At 35.1% G+C, this 19,417-nt stretch overlaps 1 protein-coding gene across 1 annotated transcript in view; it reads right to left on the bottom strand.

Annotated features, from left to right (window-relative positions):
- CTNNAL1 (catenin alpha like 1) overlaps positions 1-19,417 on the bottom strand; it is a 56,918-nt gene that overhangs the window by 15,929 nt on the left and 21,572 nt on the right. Inside the window, exons 3-11 of the mRNA XM_035319781.1 lie at positions 17,781-17,968; positions 13,577-13,696; positions 11,592-11,681; positions 11,314-11,484; positions 10,083-10,283; positions 7,235-7,321; positions 3,218-3,376; positions 1,108-1,200; positions 650-800 (exon numbers count right to left, since the gene is read on the bottom strand). Coding sequence (XP_035175672.1) covers positions 650-800; positions 1,108-1,200; positions 3,218-3,376; positions 7,235-7,321; positions 10,083-10,283; positions 11,314-11,484; positions 11,592-11,681; positions 13,577-13,696; positions 17,781-17,968 — 1,260 coding nt within the window. The remainder of the gene's footprint in view (positions 1-649; positions 801-1,107; positions 1,201-3,217; positions 3,377-7,234; positions 7,322-10,082; positions 10,284-11,313; positions 11,485-11,591; positions 11,682-13,576; positions 13,697-17,780; positions 17,969-19,417) is intronic.

Below are 19,417 nucleotides of genomic sequence, written 5' to 3'. Positions count from 1 at the left end.
AGAAAATATCCCAAGATTGTGCAGAGTCATCAGAGATTCCATCCAGCAGAAAGGACAGCAGTTTAAAAATCAAATAACTACATTCACTACGTTATGAAGTAAATACAATGCAAGAATGCAAGCTGACAGTACAGAATATATTTGTATATATATATATTATCCATAAATATAGGAAATGAATTAAACATGACACACAATTAAGTTATATATTGTCATGAATTAACATGTCCTATTCAAATCAAAGGGTAGGATGAAAGCCTTACATCGCTAACATTTGAGTACAACTGGCAAAGAGGGGTGTTCAGTACTTTTGAGTACATTGAAAAGTTCCATTCAGTTTTGATGAAAGTAATCACTGTGCAGGAAGTTAAACATGCTTAATTTTACACAAACGAGGCCTTTACATTTCTGGCTATGATTTTCTTTGAAAAACATACCCTAATTCAACATCTACCCTAATTTGACATCTCTACAAAGTGAAGAAGATATTTGTATATTACCATCTAGATTTCACATTACTGTATGGGATATGGGACAGCTTATTGTGCTGTTGTCTTAAGAAAGCAATATTTCTTAAATCACAGCTAAAATTCTTAAACTACATTTGTTTTGGAAACTTAATTTTTCTATTTGTACATAGCATCCTTACCTCTTCTTCCTTCAAACACATCATTGATTTCTCTCAACAGCATAGACATGTCACTCAGCTGAGACTCCCAGGCCTCACAGAACACCTCCAGATTTTCTTTTGCAATCTTGCTAGATGGATGCAATGCCAATGTTTCTACAGCAGAAATTATCTGGACAGAGAACAAAATATTTGCTATTGGAAGACATCCTGATAAATAGTGTTGTGCATGAATTCACACATGCCTCCACAGGCAAACCACAGAATTTAAACCGTTATTGTTTTGTGGTTATAGTGTATTCATCTGACACTTGCAGGTTTGATGATCTTCCCTGTGCATTATTTTAGTCAATGCCCAACACTGAACTGTAACTTTCTCAGAGCTGCTTTGAACAGTTCAACGTGACATCTCCAAAGAATTGATGCAAGTAATTTTTATTTATGTCCAGTTGAAGTGGCTAGATAAAAGCTAAGCATACCTGTGGGCCAGTGACCTGAAAGGTATCTTCTGCATGTATGCACGTAATCTCAAGGGGCTCTGTTCCAGAAACATGCCTCAACAAGCGACACATCTAAATATATATAATTTTAAAGAAAAAAGAATGGTAAAAATATGGTTTCATTAGTAATGAGAAAAGGCACACACACACACACAAAATCACTGACAGTCCTGTCAGAAACTTACTGGGGACTGCACAGCTTGGTGTTTCTCAGGGAGCATTTACAATAAAGAAAAAAAAAATCCTGGCTTGAAAGGTGTAGAAGAATCACCAGGAGAAAGAAAATTATTTTAAAAAATAATTCCAACAACAACAATTTCACACATAAATATACTTATGACTTAATAAATGTGACAGTAATCAGACATCTACAGAACCTGGATAAATTGTGTAGCATAAATGACATCATCAGAACAGGCTTATTCAGCAATCATCAACCATGTGGAAAATTTAGGCTTTCATCATCCAGAGGACTGAATTATCTTTGAGCAAAACAGTGTCATATTCACGTAGGGAAGAAATATTGTTCACTTCCATAGCAAAAGGTAGCCACCCACCTTTTTGTAGTAAGATTAAGAGTAAACTTCAGGCTGAAAGTGAACACTGAAGATTTCAGATTGGAAGTAGAATTTATAAGACAGAGAAAACACATACTAAACTAACTACACCTTGTCCATTACCAGAAATGCTCTAAGGCCGAGCTACAAATATTATTTTACCTCACAGTAATGCCTGGAAAAAATCAGTGTCACACTAGGAACACTAACTACGAACACTAATTAGTCACAGAAGAAGGGGACATTAAAGTTGAAATTAAAAATGAACAGAGTTGATTTGTTAGTCCCTGAAGTTCAAACACGTTGCTTCTGCATAGTCACAATACTGGGATGAATTCTCAAACCCCATATTAAATCAGAATTTTTTAGAAATTGAGTACTAGATGTCACACATGTATAGCTACCAGTGTCACCATGTTCCAGATCAAAATCATATGCATCTTTTTGTATCTCCTGCTGGTGCAGTTACTTCTGCTCCACCTTAAGCCCATAGTATGCGACAGAATTTGTAGAAGCGAAGCAAAACCATGTATGCACACTCTTAGTTTATTTTTAAATAGTTGCAATTATTCAAAAGGTTTTCTGGCTTACTATAGAGAAAGATAAGGGAATTGGGAAGTTCAGTTTAAATAGATACAACAACTTGTCCTCTGACAAATTCAACGCACTAAAAATAGTGTGTTGAATACTATTCAACAGTATTCACATAGATGCTAGAATTCCAGAAACAGTCCTAAATATTCCTGGCACAAGAAGCTCAAGTCTTCCTCAGTCTGTCTACCTCAGTGCTCCAACACCACCTTAGCAAGCCTTGCTTTCAAACCACTTGCTTGTTCATGCAACTCAATACATCTGCTTAATACCACACATCACAAATATGGCAGGCAGAAAGGCAATCTTCATTACCTTAGAAAGGAACAACAACAAAAATAGGCCTTACTCTGTTGTTCACATGTATGAGTACTGACATACAAAACTGTGGATGCAATAGTATCTGCAGTATGTAAACATTGCTTTTCACAAAGAAGAGAAGATTTTCTGTGGTCCTCTGTCTAACAACAGCAACAAAAAAAAACTTCAAAACTGTGAAGTTTGTTCGACTGAGAAACCTTAGGTTCTCAGCATTCTTAAAATAAGTCTTTGGGTTCAGCTGTTGCTGGATACCCATTCCTTGAAGAAAAGGTTATAATCTCTACTTGGATCTAGAAGCCTACTTTTTCATGAATGCTTTAGCCCCAAAACATACATACAGATAAGAACAAGTCAAATAATGAATTTAAGCACAGACTCAACCCAGAAGGAGAATTGGTAACTGTAAAAGGTACACACCTCTTCTAAACAGCCATATTCCACAATTATACACCTGGCTCAGACCATACCAAGAACACCACAAAATTCAACAGTATGCTAAGAAAATAATAATAATAATGAACAAAAAAAACAGACCATGGCCTTCCTAAAAAATAGATTAAGATAAATCCAGCCACTCATTTGCTATGTGTCTTATAAAATCAAAGTAACCGTGAACTCACCTCGACAAGTTGTTCTTTCTGCTCTGATAGCTTGCAAGTATATTCTGCTACAGCTTCTAGATTTCCTTCTACTCCTGTGATTTTTAATGCTTTGAGAACCATATGATCTGTATGGTATTTTAGAAGATCTGCTGCCAAAGATGTTGCTGCACCGTGGACCTTGAATAGCATTAAAAAAGGAAGAGATAAACCTTGGAAGGAAAGAAATGCACCCAGTACCAAACTGAATTAACTTAAAGATCATGAGATTTTTTTCAAGAAGCAAAAAACTTACTGCTGTGAAGGCTCATAGACAGCCTGGGGCTTTAATTCTTCAATTATTATTCAAAGTACAAAGATACATAATCCACTGCACTCAAAAATAACCCAACCAAACATGAAGATAAACAAAAGAGCAGCTGGGTAGAATCAGGACATGAGATTATCACACAGCTGCTTTCTGATGATGTTACAGCTGGAAAAAAACAGGTGCCTGAATTTGTGGGGCACCAAGTTCAGCATAAGCATGACACAGTCACCACTCTACTTCTCATGAAGAACACACATTAACAGAACCAGAACAAATCTATAGAGTTTGGATTTATAATGAATTAGAAATTAAGTTTCTATCAATAAACTGCCAGTGATGAAAAAGAAAAAAAAAAGCTTGAAAATAATCCATTGGTTTGTGACACAGCTTTAGAAAAGTAAAAAGCTCCTTTTCTGCAAGGAGCTTAAAGCCAGAGCTGGGTCTTCAAGCAGTCTCAAAAACTCTCACCCTACATTTCCAACAAAGAGAAGCTCCCCCTTGAAATGCATCCCTAAATCCAGATGCTTTCAGACCCATGGATCTGCTCAAATTGTGTTGTTAAGGACTCTGCTGGACAAGAGCTATCAGCAACAGCTGCTGCTAGTTCCAGTGACTAATCATACTGGCTTTACCTATGACTTGTAATCAGTGCCATTTTAAAAACATGAGTAAAACAAACACAGCATCCTGTTTTAGAAATAGCAGAGCATTCTTTCGACTGCTGAGTCTTGTAATATTCGCTTTACTGGATTGCGTTAAATATACAACATACTTGGCTGTTCCAGAAGGTTATTTTTCAGGTTCTTATGAATACAAAGATCTTGATAATGTGATGCTGGTGAGACTTGGCTGTGGACAGAACATTTTCTAGAATTACATGTAGTTTTTTCCCTTTATACTCTACCCGTTTTCCTCCCTTCCCCTACGTAGTACTATGCAGCATCATAGAATCATTTAAGTTGGAAAAGACCTCTAAGATCATCTAGTCCAACACTTAACGTAGCACTGCAAAATCTACCATTAAACCATGTCCCTAAACTCTACACGTACAAGGTTTCTAAAGACCTCCACAGGGATTGTGACTCAACTACTTCTCTGGGCAGTCTGTTCCAATACTTCACAACCCTTTCAGTGAAGGATTTTCTCCTAATATCCAACCTAAACCTCCCCTGGCACAACTTAAGGCCATTTCCTCTTGTCTTACCACTTGGTGCTTGAGAGAAGAGACCAATCCCACTATAGCCTCCTGTAAGGTAATCATTGAATGCAACAAGGACTCCCCTGAGTACTTCCTATGAAGTCCAAAACTAAGAGGTTATGTTTGATTCTTTTTTTTTTTTTTTTTTTTTTTTAAATTTAATGCAAGAAACCTGACTTGTTTCCTTAAAACCTTCTACTACTTTTTAACAGAAAGAAATAATGCTATGACAACATATTATGAACTTTTTATATGGTGTTGCTTCCATGCCATTAAAAATTAGCACAAACTACTAATATCAGAAATGAAGTCAGCTCTGAAGAAAGGATATCTGCAACTTATAACATTGAAGTAGGGGCTGGCAATTCTCATTTACACAGACTACACTGTGATTACCTTTTCATTAGATATTCTTTTCATCATGATCTAAAAAAGAAATTTACTTATATTAATGCTTTCTTAGAGCATTAAGCAGCAAAATGATCTCAGGGAAGGAATGTACCTCTAGTTTCTTTCATAAAGTGACAAGAGATGGGAAAATGCTATTATAACAAGGTTGTATTGTGTTCTCAGCAACCCAGGCTATTAGAAAATTTTAATTAGTGTTACAGTATTTAATATCATCAATAGAGAGCCTGTGTACTGACTGATACACCGTGGCACCAGAAGTCAAAGACTGGCAGGACAGTCCTCAACCAAACACTCTGGCTACTCTGGGATCAGATACAAATCCAGTCACTGCATAGGGAACAAGATAAATGTCATAATACTCTAAATTTGTTTCTGCTGATTAGCATTAATCTTGCACATTTTAAAAAGCTCTCACTAAGAAAGCTTTTGTACTTTACAGGTCACAAAATCAAGGCATACAAAACTAAGGGTTGTTAGTTTAAAAATTCAAACCCACTCAGATTGTTCCACAATTTCTAGAATAGCTTCATACACTTTCGCTTGCATAATATGGACTAAATCACAAGGCACAGGTAACCCACTATTTTATATTTTATGCCACCTCTGTTAGCTAGTTTACAGAAGGTAATTTTCTTTTATTGTCATCTGAAAAAGTTCTTTAACATAAGTGTAATGAGTATGTGTATTTGTTGCATGATGTTTTCACAAATAGAAGTATGTGGGCAGGGCAGTATGGTAAGATCTACATTTATGGAGCTAAACAAATCCACAGTATTTGTAATTTTTTTCTACATACTATATGCCAACTCCTTTAGCTTTATGATCTCTGCAATTACATAGTTTCATACTATTTTGACTGTGAACTCTTCCTTCTCATTCAGTACACAGGAATGATGTCACCCAAAAAGGATGGTCTTACAGGGGAATGTCACTCTGGAAAACCTCTGCTACTGATTTACTGCATAACAATGACCAAAGCAAAACTTATTAATCAAAGAGCACAGATTATGTATACTCCATTTCCTGGGGGGCCAACACACTGCCTAGCAGCAGAAGTGCAAAGAGCTTAACAGTACCTGAAATAGATTTGAAACACAGTTCAAATCTTCAGGGCAGCTGCAGGAATTATTATAATCCACAGCTTCAAATTTCTCATTTTGCCCCTATTAAAAAATATACAGCATGATTTTTGAGCACGTAAAGTTATTAAGTGACAGGTAACAAAACCAGCTGACAGTGGTTTGTTAGCCACGTATTTGCATTTAAAGCAGCTCAGAACACTGCCTGAGCAAGTTCACTGAGTCTCTCTAACATCTTTGTACTGCTCTGTAGACTTGTATAGAAACCCTCCCAGTCCTTAATGTTCATTTTGCCATCTGTTTAATGGAATAATAATAGGAAGGACTTTAAAAGATATTTGAATGCTTTTCAAATACTTCAGAAGCTGCCAGCGGCAGGTTATTCTTTATTTGGCTCAAATCTGTGGAGCAGACAAGGCACCGTGCTATCCATAAAGAGAAAGGGAGTGGAGGGGAAGGTAGGGCCCTGATCATTAAGCGCAATCCATCCCATGTGCCAAATGAGGCAGCAATCTCGTATTGTATGTAAGGATTGGTGACATTTGGCATGCTTGCATTTAGGAAAAGAATGATTACAACGAGCACATACACAGCTGCCAACTATCCAGAAAAATACCTCTGTATAATGCATAGTCATAATGCGCTTCTGCTTTAGAAGTCAATAGAGGAGGTCATACACAACTAATAAGTTATTCATTTAAACATATACTATATATGCATACTTTGCAGGCATACACAAGCAAAACTTAGCTGTTACATTCAAAGTAACTATTATGTACGTGGTACTTACTACCAAACACATTTTTATTTGATTCTTGTCAGAGTCAGCAAAGGGCCTGTGTATTCAACAGATTTTTAAACAGTTACAAGAAATGAAACAGAAGATGTCTGCATACTAGCTTGCTTATATTATTCTGATTTGGCTGTTCTTATCTATAAACAAATACTAGTGTTTTCAGGTCCAGGATCCTATTTTACAATTTCATATCTGAAAAGTAAGAAATGCAAGGCTTTCTTCAGTTTGTTTAAACTGGACTTACTTCTCTTTTAAGTTCATTCATGCACTGGCATGTTTTTAAAATGGCTACTTCCAAGTCTTCCATGAGATCCTTGGTCTTCTGGTTTTGCTACAAGCCAAAGAAAGCAAGCAGACAATAAATTACTTACCCCCACACACACACACACACACACACAAAACCCCACACAGCAAATCCCAACTTCACACATTACTTCAAGTTTCTTTAGAAGACAGCTATTTATTTCTAGATGTAATGTTTTCATTTGCATATCCTGTGTAGATTTTACTTGAAGAATTCCTTCATAGAGGTATTTATCACTAAATCAAATCTGAAATGAATAGTGATGAAAGCTAATTGACTGTTTTGGTTCAACAGAAATTTATTTCTGATTCTCACTGACCTCTTTTCAGCAAAGCATTTCATTAAGATTTAGAGCTTCCAAAAATCTACTTTAAGATGTTTCAATAGAAAAGTAGTTTTTTTTTTTTTTTTCCTATTTAATATAAACAGACACCTTTTTCAAATAAAATATGAGCTAAAAAGTTACATTAAATGTTTTATATTGAATTACAAAAATGCAGCATCCTTGTAAGACTTTAGCTCATTGTCTAATTTAAACAATTATGGTAGCTACATTTTGTTGAGCTAGCTTCAAGACAGAGCTCCAACTTCTGCAAGAAAAATACCCATCTATGGAACAAAACAAATGTCAAAACACATACAGTGGGAAAAGAGCCAAGTAGCAGTGAGTTTGCATCCATATTGGATATTGGAAACGATTATCCAAGGTGGGATTTTTAACAAGGCCACAACTGCACAACCACTAGCCCCTCAGAGTATAATTTACATAAACACAAAACACAAAATGTCTCAATTATTTTAAAGGAAAAAAAAAAAATCCCCCCATGCTAGTATCATCATTTCCTCAGGTGTTCTTATCTGTTCCAAGTCTCAAAGCTCCCTGCCCCTCAAATATAATGCACTTTTACAGAAGTTACTTAAAGAAAAGTAACATCACAAAATCATTTTTTTTATCACAAGGATCATAATATTTTATATTCACAACAGTGTCCTTTTTTATTCTTTTATGTATTTATTTAATGTACACACTTTAGCTCCTTTTATGTGCAACTTTTTTTCTTCTTTTCAATAAACACACCTGAAAGAATTTTCCAGTCCAAATAAGCTTACAGAAAAACCTAAACCAGGACACTACCTTCCAATTTTACAAGCTCAAACATACAGCAAGGATTTCAGAAACATTTAACGTTCAATCAATAGCACTAGATTCTCCGGTGCGTTCCAGCTAGTTTGCATTCACACAGAAGAATACAAACAAGCGGGCCAGTGATGCCAGTCTATAATTTAAAATTGATCCACATTACAAGAGACTTCTACTTGAAAATCCACTCTTCACTGAAGACTCACAGTTGCGCTGCCTGCTGATAGGAAGTACGATGAGTGAAAATGGAGATAATTGGGCACTCTAAGAGCTCTACATATCCCTCAGTTTATGTATCCCAAGGCATGAAAGTATTTTGATTATCAACAATTCCATGTGAATGCCATTAAGCCTCTCATAAAATATTCACCCTCTGACAAAGATGCTGAGCTAAAAATGAAAAGTCGCTTCAGTGAGCTGATACTGCTTTAACTGCAGAGTCCTCATTCACAGCTAGGCTGGATTATTTATTAATGTAAATATTTAATGCATAAGCACACATGTGCACACTCAAATATTTGCACGGATCATATATATGCATAGTTTTGTACTAGGCTCTCATTTCTATCACCTGAAATGTAGCATGTAAATCATCTAGAGGTGATAAGTTTTCACCAGTAACACAGCTTAGAACTACCCAAGCTAAACAGTTTTAGTTTCTTATAGTTATTGTATTCTATGCAATAAGAATCCTAGATGTGTCTTCTTTTTAATAACAACACTCTGTATTATCAAAAAGATTTATATGCTCTTCAAACTGCACTATTGCATTAAGAGCAGCTGATGGCTACATCTGATTCAAAGAGGAGACAAGGAAGAAAAATGCCTTCTCAAAAGTAGAAGAATTTAATACATTCGGTATTAAATGCATCTTATACTAGTACACATCTGCCATATTTCAGACTGTTAAGATTTTGTGCTATACATTTCCTTAGGAACAAGATTGAAAGGAACTCAATACCAGGAACAGAAACTGCATTTTCCGTCTCTGCTTCTCCTCACCCTTTTGCATGTATATTCTACAATCTCCAAGGAACAATGTATGAGAGACAACAGAGAGAAGCCTAACGTGCTTCTTCTCTAAAAAGCAAAATTACCATCATTGAAACTTTTTGAAAAGGATGAACAAAAATAATGTGTAGTCATAACATCTTTTCTCTCTCATCACCCCTTCTCTCCACAAGGAAAAATAAAGATAAAAAGTCAAGTTTTAGAATATTTCACTTTTCAATAGTTTAAGTATTTCCAATATTCTGTTGAAGAACAAAACTACAAACAGTGGTCACTGCTGTGAGATTAAGACAATTGAAGTCTCTGAAGAAACTCATCAAAAGACCTGGTGGTTTAAGACTGTGCATTGACATTGCTATTAGCCTTCTTGTTTCCACTTACAGCTTCATTAAAATTAGGCTATCCTCAGGGTAGCCTAATTTAGGTGTTAATGAATCAGTAAAGCAATATCACTGGGGCAGAGGGAAGACAGTCTTGAACTTGCAGAAGCAAAGAACAAACTCTGACTTCCTTGATTAGCTAACTTACTCTGAGGGATGCAATCAATTCTCTCTTCCTAAACCAGAGGAAGCATGGCATTAAAAAGTTCTTTCAAAAGTAGAGGTGAAAAGATTTACTTTGCTAAAAAGCTCTTACAGCTTGCATCCATACTGAAACCAGCTGCTCTAGTTCCATTTTAGCCTGCTTAGACAGCTCCAAAATGTGTTCTCTGTGCTCATGACTGGTATAGGCAGAATCCGTGAAGTCCTCCGTATGTTCCAGGATAACCTCCAGCATTGTTGAAAGGTTCTCTTTTGAGAGAAAATAAAGATTCTCACGAAGACCCTCCACCTTATTCTGAAAATAAATAAATAAATAAATAAATAAATAAATAAATCCTTGAGAATTTGTGTGGTTATACTGCTGTGATGGAAATACAGAAAGCAGATGCATTAATTTACATTTGTTTTCTCCTTAGTGCTTTTTAGTATTCACATATTTTCAAAATAATCCAACAACTTTCTTGTATCAGACCTCCAGTGCTGGGTGGGTATTTTTTTGTTTGTTTTAAACAAAAATTCCTGAGCACTCATAAGATCTAACAGCATTGTCCTGCAGTCAAGAAGATGCTTTTTCATTTCAGTAAGTTTCAGAAACTAGTTGTGTATTCAGTTTGTTTGATCTTTACAAGATTTTCCACACCCTTATAATCAATTTTGAATATTTTTCTAAATATTTACATATTGAATACTTTGAGGGTACTTCTCAAAAATTCCAACAAAATTCTAAAGAGGAGAAGGGAAAAAATAATCAAAGTGCTTTATAGACCCTGAAGAAATAAGACACAGTCATTCGTTAACTCTTCTTAACTGAATATAAAATTTAGATGAGCCTTTATCAGAAAAATACACAGAGCTACAAGATACAATTTCAATTCATAACATTTCCTTTGAATGACAATATGCTCTTCTAAATACTTGGATGAGTATCTGTGGGCATAGTTTTCAAAATGTTACCAATTATGAAGAAAAGATTCTTCAACAAGAGTAATTTTAATGAAATTCTGATGTCCTGATACTTAGGTTTATTCAACATTAAAAGCATCACCTCAAAAAAAAAAAAAAAAAAAAAAAAAAAAAAAAGTAGAATTCTGAATGAATTCCCAGGAGGAAATGGCAAATATTAAAAGGTAAATTTTGGCCACATCAGTGAACTTATCACCACCTTTTTTCAGGTTCTCTTACATTTTGAGACACTTATTCAAGTTACATCACTAAAAAGTTGTAACTCCCTCATTTGTAACTAAAGAAAATAAAATAAGAAAATCAAGATTCTAGTTTTGGGTTAATTTTTAAGCTATATAAAACAACACTCTTTCTATTCTTACCTTGAATTCTTTGATGCCAGAATATATACTGATGGGTGCCATTTCATTTTCTCCATTTGGTCTAGAGTCAGTTACAATTTCTATTACCTGTTCCAAAGCTAGTCTCATCCGATGAAAAACACCATCTTTGTTTATACGAGCAGATTCACAGTCTGGATGCCTAAGACAAGTCTTTTAAAGAAAACAAAGTTATACAAAAGTCAGTCAGTTCTCCTGCCAGACACCATACTCAGAGATTTATCTAAGCTGTTTAAGAGTGTAAATAAATACTCACTCACCTTTGAAGCAGTTAGGAGCATCATGGTGCACTTCTCAAGAACAGCCCTAGAGGCTGCCATTCTAGCCTTTTTCTTCTCATCCTTCAAATCCTAAACACCAAAAGAAAAATTATTTGAATATTGCATATTTTGTTTACTGCTTATGAGACTGGAAAAAGACTCTTGAAGATGGACAGGTTGTAAAGAAGCTTCTTTATGACATCTAACAACAGCTATTTTGAGCCTAGCTCATGATCTAGAACATGCCTTTTAGATGGATTTTAATTTATGAATTTATTCTTGGCTCTTTTCAATGCAGATTTCAAAGAAGGAAGATCACAGAGATACAGAGCATACTACATAAACTGTCACTGATTTCTCTATCCTTATCATAGAGCATTATTTTATAAAACAGGAAATGAAGCAATAAAAAAAGACTAAAAATATTGTCTGAAATGGCAGAGAGGGAAAGACAGACAGAAAACACCAGATTTTTGTTATAATGAGAGAAGGAAATAGAAAACATATCTTTTATCTGCTTAAATATTATATTTACCATAAACCAATTAATAAAAAATGTTTTAACAGGCTTAAAAAAAAATCCTGTATAGAAAGTACTGAGTAAAGGAACTTTCCAAGAACTCTTCAGGGAGAGGGATAGAGCAGCAAAACTAAAATATACCTCCAGAAAAGTTCAGAAAAGCTGATTACATTTTTTTCTTAGAACTAGCAACTTTTTAGATCTCATTGCTACTAGGAAGTTTAAGCTCCTCATCACACCAAAGTTTAGAAAACCTAATTCCTAACTTAAGTGGATTCATTTGCTGTCTATAATTCTGTTTCTATAAAAATAGTGACGTTTATTTTGCATCAAGACTCTTATTATTAATCTCAAAATACATAATGTAGAATGGACAAAGTTGTTACTAGCTGAAAAGGGAACAGTCTACAGGATGCAATTAATCCTAGATTTATTCTAAATCAACAACAACAAAAACTTTTTGTTTGTTTTTTAAAGCTAATTTCAGAAATTCTTGCATTACATGCTGATAAATTTAACCAGACTCAAGAATTTCTGGCATAGTTACTATAATTATATTAAAGAAATATACCTTGAGGGATGTTTCCTACAAGTAAAACTAACAGCGCCACGCAGCAGCCTACACACTGTAAAGTGAGCACATCAAGAATGTTCAACAGCATTTAAAAACAAGCAAGCAAGCAAGCAAGCAAACAAAAAACCACTAATGAAATACTCTTTCCAAAAGAGTCAAGTAGACAAGGAAGGGAGAACCAAATCCCAGATCCTATTGAAAAACAAAAATAGATGAAAACAGTATCATTACTAGCAATGCATCCTTCTCTTTCCAAGGAACAACTACTATGAATATTTGAACAAAAATTAAAACCAGCTCATTCCAAAGCAGGGGTTTCCTAAACAGAAAAGGACCTTAAATTCCTTAAACAGAATTCCTTTAAATTCCTTAAACAGAAAGGACCATTTCCATGATAAACTAAACAACAAAGATGAATGAAGTCCCTCTGTAAATGATGAAAAAAAAAGCTTTGACATAAACCTAGAAAAGTATTTCAGAATAATGAAAAAAATTCAAGCAGATGCTTTAATAAGATGTAAAGATTTCAAGTTTTGAGTTTCCTAAATTAATTCTTCTGTTTTCAAAGCCTTTCATTACGTGCAAACATCAATTGTTTCTGTCAAGTAACAGCAAACAATTTCTCTACCATAGTAACAAGCCAGAAATGCTAGAGCCAAGGACAACAAATGAAGCTAAAGCGCATCTTAGATGACTTGCATCTAGGCTTCTGGAAGATACAAACAGCAAACACCCCAGGCTAAGCTTTAAAACCAAAGGAGGTACTTTGGGTGAAGCAAGGAGAGAAATTTAGGTTTCAGAGAAAGAACACCAGTTATATATAACACAGTTAATAATCACAGAAGAATACAAATCTAGTGAATCAGGACACAGATTTTTATTAATACTTACATTTTGCCGGTCTCCAGTTAAATGGGCAAACTCAACCATTTCATTTCCAAACTGGCTGAATATTTGTACAAATTCTTGGAAGCTACTGACTTTTTCTAGCTGTTCCATTGTTGCAAGAACCTGGAAGACAAGGGAAAAATACTGTGTATTATCAAGATACTAAATAAAAAAACATTAGTACTAAATTAGGAATTTTATTATTTATTTCTAAATCATGTTACTTAAAACGTACATATTTTGTTACAACTGAAGTATTAATAACCCAAAAGCTGGAAATCAAAGCCTAAATTAATAATCATGCTTCAGTCAAATGAGTCACTTATTCTGAACCTTCAAAAACATTTTCTTCACTCTTCCCAATATCAAGAGAAATATTATTACAGGATTCAGTTCCATATTTAGGAAAAATGTTATTGTCATGTTAAATTTATAAACACAACTACTTAAAAATAGCATGCTGTTAATACTGTGTGGAATTCTCAAAGTTCAACTTCAGATGCATAATTTTCAAAGTCTAAAACTGTAGCTGTACAGTCAGTCCAACAGGTGTTTGGTGACTGGCAGTGTGAATAAAAAAATAATTCACAAAAGAAAATTTTAAAAGGTCAGAAATGAGTTAATATAATTTTATGCTTCCAATAACAACTTATTCTAACTCTGAAGATAACAATGGATTTTAAGTATTTTTTATTATTTCTGTATGAAGCAAAGTACTAAATGGACCCAGGCTGTATCAAGCTCTTAGTCAAGATATATAAGAACATGTGAAATCAACATTTTGTAAAAAATCAGTAAAAAGTATCACATGGCTTATAAATTACTGAAGCTATACTGCTGAGTGCAGTGAAGTATGGTTTCCACCAGAGGTTAACACTAGGGTTTTTCAGGTTAGATGTACAGTATCACCAAAGTGATTTTTCAAATCCACTTTCAGAAGGGAAGACAGTTAAAGCAGTTCTTTGATGTATTTCAGACTGGAGAACTAACAACCTATACTTAATAGAGAGAAACTTCAACTCAGTTTTTCTTTCCTGTTTTCAGAAAGGAAATTTCCAAAAGAATCTTCTCTCAAGTGAAAAAGCAGCCTACATAACTGATTATGATAATTTCCCCCTCCCTGCAACCTACGAAAACACTCTTAGAAGCAGCCATTCTTTGTAATAAGGTAACTCTTCGGTCTCATAATCTTCAGTCTCATGGTTACAATCTTAAAGGTTGGGCTAGATGATCTTAGAGGTCTTTTCCAACCTGAATGATTCTATGATTCTACAGCAAGCTTTCCACTAAATCCTGAGCAACGTGAAATTAAATGCCTTACCATGCAATACTAGACCACAGTATCAACCTGTTTTGTTATGTAGCCAGTTCTACCAATGCTGCAGAAACAACAACTTTAGTGATTCAGGTGTTTAATCCTTGTGAGAGCAGGGCTGAGGAGTAAAGGGCTTGGAAGGAAACTGTTCAACAATAAAGATAGGAAAACAGCAGTGTATGAGCATAAGAGAAGAACCACAGGACTGGGAAAGTGAGAATGTAGAAAACGTGGGGAAAGGAAAAAACATACAAGTTAAGATCCAACTTTCTTTTACAAGAATGGAAAAAAGAGTAATTATGCTTAATGATTTTTGGTTTAAGCAAGTAGAGTATTGCATGTGTATGGTCTTGATTGCAAGAAACCTCTGTTACAGTTACCCTAACTTGTTTCTATCATGACAAATCTCATCAAGTAAAAATTTCAGTGAGAGAACACATTTCTATTACAGCTAATGATTGTAGACATTCCAGCATAACTGACATTCTAAGCAACTACTTACAGAAACAGTATAACCAACTCTAAATCATCTAAAACTTATTCAATAAGCTTCTAAAATGCAAAGCATCCATGGTGTCTCCAATTTTTTAATTTTAAGCTATCAACATGAAACACAGACACTAATTAAAATGTACATTTTTAAAATTCAAGGTTAAAATATATATAGAAAAGACTAAGTTTCTATTAATACCTAATTTAGAACTTAGTATTACACAGCTACTGCTGCACTATGAATGTCACTTTTCAGACTGCAGTCTTAGGCTGACATCACTTCAGGGCACATCCATATTTTGATTCAATGTGCACAGGATAGCAACACCCCTGCTATCTGTCACTTCTCTGTTCATTGTTCTGGTGCTCCTAAACTGATTGATGATATTAAGTGAAGCAAGATGTAAACATACTATGTATGATGGAGAATGAAAAATTTTGAAAGGTAGGAAAGATGTGGGCTTGAGAAATGGACTTGAGAAATGCACTAAATCTAAAAACATAGGGGTGCTATATATGGTGCTGAGGATGCAGAGGCAGGAACAGAATCATTAGGATCATCAGAGATTGCTTTTTTGCAGTAGATCACCAATCCAGAAGATCTCAATCACTTCATCAGTCTATGAAATTGAATGTCCTACCATTCCATTATGGCATTTTTCTGTCCTTCATCCTCGGTTGACTTAACTACTCTTATTCATATGTGGAAGATGATCATGACAATAAAAATGAAATTGTTCGTAAAGAGGCTGCAAGAAAAGTGGCACTAAAAGTTTAACATTGGGCATTCAGTATCTAAGATGAAAATACAGGTGAGATATTCTGGAAAAGTAACACGATCCATAAAGTCAGCATCTGTTACAGTTGACATAAATGATAACTTCACTTCTGCTTTTCCATTCTCTATGCCATATTATACTACACTGTCCCTGATTATTTGTATGTACTGCTCAAGTCCCTGCCTACATCATCCCTCTATCACAGTATTTCTTAAAGGAAGAACTGCTTTGCCATCCATCATAACACTACCTGACACACTTTACAGAGTGTACTCTCGCAGTGTGTGCCTGTATAAGACACCATCATTTGTATGACTTGGTCTTAGATACGTGAATTGCTCTACTGGTTCCATAAACAGAAGCAGACATTCTCAAACACATGTAATGTGTGTAGAAAGGAGAACACAGTGAAACCCAAAAGACCACAGAGACTAGGCAACTACAGCAATCAGTGAGACACGCTTACTTTGGAATATAAGACTTCATTTTATATATTGTAATACTTTCCAAATTAAAACCCATTTCTGTACCTATGGTTATTGTACTCATAGCACCATAACACTCAGACGTTAGCTGTCTCAAAGGCTGCAGGCTAAGACAAGAAGCTCAAGAAAGGCAGCAGAAGTTATCAAATGCGCCACTCTGCTTTCTGGTGCAAGAAAAGACCAAGCTGCAAGTAACAACAGGAAATTAATACGATGAAACTGATGCCACCTTCCCCAACCACTGGGAGAAGAAAAGAGCATTAAGACAGCAAATCAGTGTTGCTATGCCTCTGAGTCATATTGAAGTAGGTAATACATGCAACATGGTTTCTAAATCTTGGGACTCAATTAAGTGCCTTGAATCTAAAAGCTTCTTAATAAAGAACAGCCTATCTGGAAAGCAAACTGGGAGAAAATAGGAGAGATATGAAGCATGAGGAGTCAAAAGAAGAAAGCCAGACTCTGGATTACGAGTTGAAAATTAATGGGAAAAAAAAAAAAAGACGCCTTTTGAGGCTCTCATTTTTCAAACTTTTTTTTTTCTATTTTTATCTTAGTACATTTTGAGGGGGAGGGAGATATTCTGCAGTCAAGACAGTGCGGTACTTGAAATAGATTACACTTGAAGTTAAATGGCCTTCATGCACTATTTAAATCAACTAAGTTTCAAGCCATAAGCTAAACTGCACAAAAACCTTTTAAACTGTAAGGCTCACTGCACTAGCACGTACTTTCATCAGCATTCCTCACAGCTTTTTGCCTTAGATACATGCTGAATGGTCTCCTTGTCTTGTTCCTGACAGTAGAAAGATCCTGTCTTTTAGTAGCTTTTATTGGCCTTTTTACTGACGGACTCTTCCCACCTCACAGAAAACTTACACATTTCTTCTCCAGCATGCTAAGTCAACAGCGCAATATGGATCATATAAAATGTAACAAGTCATTGAAAATTTTATTCCTCTTGACTTTATACTCATCCCATTCCAGATATTTGGTAGGTGGACATAATGTAAGACATTCATTTTTATTTTGCACTTCCCCTAGAGATACAATGAAAATACCACTTCATGTAGCACCATTCTTTTGCATTGACTGAAGATATCAGTTAAATAAAGCAAAAAAGAAGCTCCAAATACCTTGTTTCTGGAAGTTATTATTTGCTTAATAACAATTCTGTCTGCTAACACGAGCACCTTTGTGACTGAAGAAAGCAACAGCCTTGCAGCTTTTACCACTCCTGTTTTGTCTGTAAAGATTGTTATGTGGCTATCAGATTCTGGATGATCCAAGCTTGCCACATCTGTAAGTTGCGCAATTGTTTCACCTATAAGGAAAAATATAAACAGTTACCATTTCATACTAAGAAAAAAGACACTGGGGTATTCTTAACTTTTACTTTTGAGGTATTTCAGAGCAATCCACTACTCTTTACTTCATTTCACTTCCTTTGGCTGGCTGTTGGTGGCACCCTCTCCAAATTTAAATTTAGATGATTCAGTACTGCCTTGTACATCCATCCGTAAGCAACACTAATTTTCTGACAGGAGTCTACTGATGTTTAAGTAGAAGGTATTTCTCCAATTTTAATAGCAAAAATCAAATCAATATCAACTCTTGCAACACCATCACACTTAAGGAGTAGGATGCAGCAAGTAAAGAAATACAAATTCCCCTCCATTTTCCAAATTCCAAATAGGTATTCTCATAATTCACAGATTGCATATTCCTGTGAAAGTTTTCTGGCATTAAGTATAAAGAGATTCCAAAAAAAAATAATAATAATAATAAAATAACATCCTAGTTTATAGGACTGAAGCATGACAGTGAGGCTATTGCACTTTATATATAAAGGACCATGAAACACTACATTGCCAGAAACACAAGAGAAAAACAACAATGAAGCACTGATTTTTGGTTCATGAACATCTTTTAGTCAACTAGCATTTAATACAATAACAGTTAAATAGGGTTATTTGACAACTTTTATTTTTGATGTGGTTAGAAAGTTCAACATTCAATGCAGTCGATGAATCTTCTCCTTGTCTGAGAAAATCACAGGACCCTGTCCTGTTAAATAACAGATAGTCCTAGAAAACAATGCAGTACAGGAAAGGCATAGAGAAGTTTCCTTACTCCACAGCCACAGAAGGACTGCTGAGAGGCCAAACACAAGCAAGCTCTGAAATAAGGCATACTTTTTATTAGCACCCAAGACAAGATGACCAAACCACAGCTAACCTGCAGATCATCCTTGAAGACAGTGTCTAGGACATTTGACGGAGTCCCCTAGGATTCATTTCCAAAACCACAACTAAGATAATTCACCTAACAGCATACAAGATAATCACTTCAAAAATCTGATAAAACCAGGGCTCTCATTTGAAAAACCTGGGGGTGCATTATCTGGAAATGACACATACAAACTCTATGGAACAAGGAAGGCATGACAGTGTTTCAAAACACAGCTCCACGATTTATACTATTTATGCATATTTTTTCTCCTCTGATAATTATAATCCCTTGAGTTTTCAAGTTGCTTGAATATATATTTCACTATGGTAAGAAACTTCCAGTCCTTTGCCAGGACCACATCAGGTCATAAAAGTAATGCCAGAAATAATAAGAAGGTTTCTCTATTAGAAGCATGCAAATGTGATAAATGGAGCACACTCAGAGATGGTTGACAAAATGAACTCTACAGCCAAAAGGGCTGTTATGGCCTCCCAGAAAAAAAAAAAAAAAAAAAAAAAAAAAAAAAAAAAAAAAAAAAAAA

Source organism: Oxyura jamaicensis, chromosome 2 (assembly GCF_011077185.1).
Source record: "Oxyura jamaicensis isolate SHBP4307 breed ruddy duck chromosome 2, BPBGC_Ojam_1.0, whole genome shotgun sequence".
NCBI lineage: Eukaryota > Metazoa > Chordata > Aves > Anseriformes > Anatidae > Oxyura > Oxyura jamaicensis.
Note: the sequence above shows the minus strand (reverse complement) of the source record. Positions and strands in the feature narration are given on the sequence as shown.